Raw genomic sequence first — 6,933 nt, 5'->3', positions numbered from 1 at the left:
GTGTCTGTGTGTGCACCTCGTATACTCTTGCTTTCGTCTCTCCCAACTTCATTTTGTCGACGTGCCAATACCATCTCAGCCAGGTCTTGTTCGTCTTCTCTCTTTGTACTTCTTACACCATTTATCATGTTTAACACCATTCCATCCTTTCACACTTCTTTGCGCATTTCCTCTTTCTCCATAGCTCCCCAGGACCCTTCACATCACACCTCTATCTACTCATATGCTGATTTCTTTTATTTTTATTTCCATCTTCATAAATTTCACTTTTCTGATCTTTAGCTTCCTTTTCACATCATCTCTCTATCCACTATGTCATGTGCTTTTTCCAAATCCATAAATCCCGTATAAAGATCATCCTATATTTTTGTGTTTTCGTTCTATCTACTTATCTTTTCTTACTTATTCTTCGCTACGTTCAGTCTCCTCTCTCACCCCAGAACATTCCACATTACTTTTTTCCAAATCCACAAATCTCTGTATTAAGAAGCTTCTTCCCCACTGTAAAGGGTGAAGCTACAAATACCGGATTGAATTCTTTCCCTCGATCTTTGTTCATTTCTCGTATGTTGACTAAAAGATCTTGTTGTTGTGGACTGTAGGTTAGCAGCGTTTTTATCGTTATGGACAATCTCTCGGCGGGAATGATCTTGTGTTCCTTCTATAGTTTTCACTTTGTTGAAGTAGTTTAATTTTTCCGGTACCGTCATATGTTCAGATACTTTATATTTTACCTAGTAAATGTGTGAATTGACTGTGTCCCCCTCCCCCCTATACAGACGGAACACCCGTCTGTTGCCGAGACTGCCGTCGTGGGATTCCCGCACGACGTGAAGGGCGAGGGCGTGTACGCCTTCGTGACCCTCAAGGACAACATCGAGGAGGAGCAGGCGGTAGTCCTCGACGAGCTGAAGAAAATCACGAGGACAAAAATCGCCGCGTACGCGGTACCTGACGTTATATTGGTGAGTTGTTGACGCTATCCACCGAGGTAACTTGCGTTGTCCTTGCAATGAATAGAATCGTCTGGCGCTCAATCAGCCCGTCCTTTGGAGTCCACTAATGGATAATGGCTTCTCCTGGTCTCAGTGTTACTGTGTATATACTGTATATATATATATATATATATATATATATATATATATATATATATATATATATATATATATATATATATACGTATGAATGTATGTCAGTATGTATACGAGTATATGTAAGTGTATATGTATATATGCATGTTTGTATGCATGTCAGTATGTACCTGTATGTATATATGAATGTGTGTATGTCAGTATGTATACGAGTATATGTAAGTATATATGTATATATGCATGTATGTCAGTATGTATGTACTGTATGTAAATATGCATGTATGTATGTATATGTATGTATGTATGTCAGTATGTATGTACTGCATGTAAATATGTATGTCAGTATGTATGTATATATGAATGTATGTATGAACTGTATGTATGTGTATTTGCTGGGTGTCAATTTTATTGTGACGTCACGACAGCAGCACAGTAAAGCGTGTCACGTCCTTTATCACGTCCGTGTCATGAAATCTCAGGATCACGTGACCCAATCGTGACGTCAGCTGTGACGTCAGTGCCGCCCCTCGGGAGTGCCAAGTGCCACTTGGTGACAGCTGCTTTAAAGCTGGTCGATGCAGCTGCTGCTCTTTGGGGACGATTAATGGAACAGCTGTCACTCAATCAAACAGATTGCCGCCACGAGAGAGAGAGAGAGAGAGAGAAGAGTAATCTCTCTCACCCCTTACCCTCTCCCCCTTCCACTTTCTTCCTCTTACCACCTCTCCCCCTCTCCCTTTCCCCCACATTCCCCCTACCTCTTTACCCTTCTCTCACCCCTCATCCCATATCCCCCCTTTACCCCCGCTCCTATCCCCCTTACCCCTTCTGCCTTTCTCCCCTCACCCCCTCCCCTCCCGTCTCCCCCTGTCCCCTTTTCCTCCCCCCTCACCCCCCAATGATCTCGTTAAATCCTGATAAGGTCAAAGTACCTATTTCTAGTCCTCCTCCTCCTCCTCCTCCTCCTCCTCGTCTTCCCCCATCTTTATTGTTTCTTCCATTTTCTATTTCCTTTATTTAATTCTTTTTCGTTTCCTTTTTTGTGCCAATTCCTTCTCCCTCTTCTGAATAAAGATGTCTACTAGTCGCCAGAAAAAATATAATAACAGTGATAAAATAATAATGATGGTAATGATAATAATAGTAACTTGTCAAGGTCGTCGCTGTATGGAAATGGTTAATAAGCCTTCCGATTTACATATTCTATATTTGGTTTATTTTGTTTGCATTATCTGTTTTGTTTATTTTATTTATTCATGGTATTCATTTATTATCTATTATATATTTTTATATATTTCTTTATACTTTAGTCCGGTATCAATAAAAGTTACTGGTACATGAGAGGCAATTGCGAGAAATACATTGACTCGGTTTGTGTTCGTGACAGGGGGCTGGGACACGCACGATTCTCGTCAACAATTTGATTTGCGGTTCTTCTCTGGGAACAGGAGGAGGAGGAGAAGGGCGGACCACTCGTTCTTTTGTTCTTCTTCTTTCTCCTCCTCTTCTTCTCCTTGCCTTTCTTCCTCCTCTTTTTCTTCTACCTATTCCTATTTTTCTTTCACCTCTTCTTCCTTTTCTTCTTCTTTTGTGAGCGGGACCTCCCCTACCCCCGTCACTCAGTTTATTTATTTCTCTTTTTTTATTCTTTTTTATTCTTTCTCTTACTCTCAGTCAGTCGTGTGTGTGTGCGTGCGTGCGTGCGTGCGTGTGTCTCTACCTAATTTTGGTATAGCGAAAGGAGCAATGCTCGCGCTTAACGCCAATTGCATCAAATACCATAATTGGTGATTTGATTGTGGTGTCAGCTCCAACTGAATACCAGACATAAATGTCGGCTTATTTCTTTATTCACATATTTGTGCATTTATTTGTTTTATATCTAATCATCTACTCTACGTAATTATGAGCATGTGATTTTGTGTGTTGTAGCAGGATCAGAGGAGGGATTGAGGAAGTTAGTGACAGAGTTTGGGAAGGTGTGCGAAAGAAGGAAGTTGAAGATAAATGTGGGTAAAAGTAAGGTGATGAGATGTACAAGGGGAGAAAGTGGCAGCAAACTGGAAGTGAGTATTAAGGGAGAGAGACTGGAGGAAGTGGATAGTTTTAGATACTTGGGTGCGAATATGGCAGGAAAGGGAGGAGTGGGAGTGGAGGTAGAATGTAGACTGAGAAAAGCGAGTAAATGCCTTGGTGGATTAAAAAGTGTAATGAGATATAGACATTTGGGAATGGATGCTTAGAGGAGATTGTATGAAGGAGTGATTGTGCCAACAGCACTGTATGGGACAGAAACATGGAACATAAGAGAGGAAGAGAGAAGGCGTTTGAATGTGTTTGGGATGAAATGCCTGAGAAGTATGATAGGGATTACTAGGCTGGATAGAGTGAAAAATGAGGAGGAGAACAAGGGTGGAAAGGGAGTTGGAAGATAGGGTTGATGAAAAAGTATTGGGACGGTTTGAACACATGGAAAAAATTAGAGAATTAAGATTAGTAAAAGAGGTGTAGAAAGCAGAGGTGGAAGGAGTGAACATGAGGGGGCGACCTAGGATGACATGGATGGATTGGGAAAGAGAGGAATGCCTGTTGAGGAAGGACGGGAGAGGACAGAAGATGGGGGTAAATGTAGAATGGTTGTGTTTGGATGATGATGTGATGCATAAGGGGGAGTGGGTGGGGGATGGGGGGTGAGGGAGTATGTATGAGAAATGAATTGACGCAGCCCGAAGGGATTTCTCCCCGTCTTCTCCTTTTCTGTATGAGGGTACGGAGACGGGGGATCGCCGATTTAATGAAGTGGTCTTGCTGTGGATGTGCTGTGTCTAGCGACACTGCTTCTGACCCAGGGCAGTGGGGGAGATGCAGGGATGACCCGTCATCCAGGAGGTGCTCAGATAAGAGGGAGGGACGAGGGGGGAAAAGTCTTTGGTATTTATGATATAAAAGTTATTTTCTTTGATTTGTTTTTCATATAATTTGTGTTTTGCTCGAGAATATAATTCGTATATGTATTTTTGATTCTGTATATTAAACATAATTCTTCGTCATTAATCATTTTTTTCAACAGTGTTTTCTTTATGAATTCCGTGTGAAATCGACATTTGTTACATTATGATTTGCAGGTGTCCTGTTTATATCTTCATCATTGATATTTGCATTTTTATGGCATTATTTTCATCGTTTTAATTATCACGTTAAACTTGTTGATATTTATTTTCTACATTAATATATGCAAGTCAGCACTGTGGGCCAAAAAGTGGTACTTATTTTCCATATATTTTTTTCATGTCCTCCCTGGTCCACCCAAGACATAATGCTTATATTCCAAATTACTGTTTACAGATCTAGCTTGTACTACCCAAGAGGCGGTACTTGTTTTTAGCATTATTGTTTGCAAGTGTGCCCAACACGCAATACTTATTTTCCACATTTTTATTTGCAAGTCTGCCCAATGTGCGACACTTACCTCCCAATTTCTTATTTACAGCTCTGCTCAAGGCCCGATACTTATTTTCCACATCCTTATTTACAGGCTTGCCCATGACCGTAATACTTATTTTCCACATTATCACGTGCAGGTCTGCCCTGGCCTTCCCAAGACACGATCGGGCAAGATAATGCGACGACTGTTACGTCAAATCGCCGCCAATCGAGCCGACGCCCTCGGTGACGTCACGACGCTGGCTGACCCCAGTGTCGTCAGTTTGATTGTTGAGAAACATAGACAACAAAACCAAGCAAAATAGAAACAAGAACAGACCTAGGAGAGTCGTATAATACTTATGATTTAGATTTTGTTTTAATCCTCGATTCTCTTTTGTTTCCTCTGCTGGGCTTCCATAGATTTTTTTTATTGAGCGAATATGTGAATAAGTTAAAATATATAGTGTCAGTGACTATGTTATCTCAACAATGGTGGTGGTGGTGGTGACGATGATGATGGTGAGAACAATTTAGTTAAGCTAACCATCATTGAAGCTGGGAGGTGAGTGGTTTAAGGGAGAAGGTAATATCTTCGTAAATTAATCTAAATCGTCATTGATTGCATGAAAAAATAGATATACAAGATAATTCTTCTGGTTCCATTCCATTATATATACTCTCCCCACATACCCCATTCACACGCATACATGCACACATATACTATATATGTATATATATATATATATATATATATATATATATATATATATATATATATATATATAAACATGTACATTTACAAAGGTATATGTATGTATACGTTTAAGTGTGTAAATTGAAATAATGACAAAACCCGTTCACAATCACATTTCCAAAAAAAAAAAACATGACCTTAATCCCCACACGCGATAGAGGCGCTGGTTAGGTTAGCTAAGGAAATACCCATTGCTCCTCCTCGTGAGTGCCACTCCAAGCTGGCGCTCGAGCCTTGGAGTGTTTGTGTCTGTGTGGTCGTCTCCTACTGCGTTCTAAATCTCTTCTCGTTTGTTCTTCAAAGTTCTTCTGTGATGGGCCTCGATTCCCCGTGTTCATCCCAATCATGAACATATGTTCTTTGTTCAAATCTTCAGTGAACAAGAGAATGCTTCCTACTTCCAGTCATGTCTACTAGGATAGAAACGACAGTAAACTACAGACGCACACATACACATGCATGCACACGCATACACACACGCGCGCGTGCTCAACACATACACATTCACGCATACACACACGCGCGCGCGCGTGCACATACACACACACACACGACTCGATGGCGCAGTCGGTAGAGTTCCCGACTACCATCACGGTGGTCAGGGTTCGAATCCCGCCCAGCGCTGAAATAATTTCAGTATCGCTGCGCTGCGGGTCGTTACTCCAACTCTCGAGGGCGCGGAGTTGGGTGTGTGTGTGCGTGTAAGTGCACAATATTACCCTTAGATCGGGTGTATATGAGCTCTGTTGCTTGAGGGAAATAGCTGTCGATCTCGAGTCCAACACGTGATCCAAGACCATGGTGAATCACACACACACACATCATCTGTGTGGAGATTCTTTGGTCACATTTTTGACTTGTTGATTGTGGACATTCCTACTCTTGTTAGCTGCATGACCCTAAGGTCCTGCACAATTGTTGGAACTTCTTGGCCAATGAATCTTGTTTCCTGCCAGTAATTACCACTTAGTGCAGATGGTCATTTGTCCGTTGTTGCAATAAGCTTTCTTCCGTTTGCTCCTTACAGTTCAAATTACGTTTGTTTGTTTTTTATTATTATTTCATGTTATTATCATTATTATTTCGTGTTGTACTCTGTCCCCTCACGTGTTCCATTAAGTATAATAATGATAATAATAATTATTGTAATAATAACAGTAAAAATGGACTGCCTAATTGAACAAGACGAAGTTAAAGCAATTGGTTGTGATAAATAAAACAAATTAGAAATGTGTTTTTCTGCCGTATTTGTCAACAGCAGCTAAATAAAATAATAAATGTACAATCAGCTACGAATTTCATTTTCTTTTATTGATAATGAATTTTTTAAATTACGATAAGGAATGGAGGAAAGAAATCTGCGCATGCGCTCTGTGTCATTTAGTGTTTATCAGGGTTTGTGCGTAAACACCGCCTAAGACATTTTCCCCGTGTTTTTCCTTTTTATTATATTTGTACTTCAAGACTGATAACGTGCCCTTTTCAGATATTTTGTGTTTTAACTAGTGAATCTATCGTGAGAACAGAATGTTGTGTGTGTGTTCGTGTGTATGTACGTGCATTATCAGCTCACGCGGTGCCCGTGGTAGTGATTTCGTCTTGGCAAGCGATCACGCGCCCAGGGAAGGTGAGCAAGGAGGAAGAGGCACAACATCATAGTAA

General features: G+C 40.7%; 1 protein-coding gene across 2 annotated transcripts in view; it reads left to right on the top strand.

Moving 5' to 3' along the window:
* LOC143035295 (acetyl-coenzyme A synthetase 2-like, mitochondrial) overlaps positions 1 to 6,559 on the top strand; it is a 54,504-nt gene extending 47,945 nt beyond the window's left edge. For both annotated transcript variants that reach the window (XM_076202174.1, XM_076202173.1), the window contains exons 12-13: positions 780 to 965; positions 4,673 to 6,559. In XM_076202174.1, the coding sequence (XP_076058289.1) occupies positions 780 to 965; positions 4,673 to 4,840 (354 nt within the window). In that variant the 3' untranslated portion in view covers positions 4,841 to 6,559. The remainder of the gene's footprint in view (positions 1 to 779; positions 966 to 4,672) is intronic.
* Positions 6,560 to 6,933: the final 374 nt, after the last annotated feature.

Source organism: Oratosquilla oratoria, chromosome 18 (genome assembly GCF_046742065.1).
Source record: "Oratosquilla oratoria isolate Oo_2021 chromosome 18, ASM4674206v1, whole genome shotgun sequence".
NCBI lineage: Eukaryota > Metazoa > Arthropoda > Malacostraca > Stomatopoda > Squillidae > Oratosquilla > Oratosquilla oratoria.
Note: the sequence above shows the minus strand (reverse complement) of the source record. Positions and strands in the feature narration are given on the sequence as shown.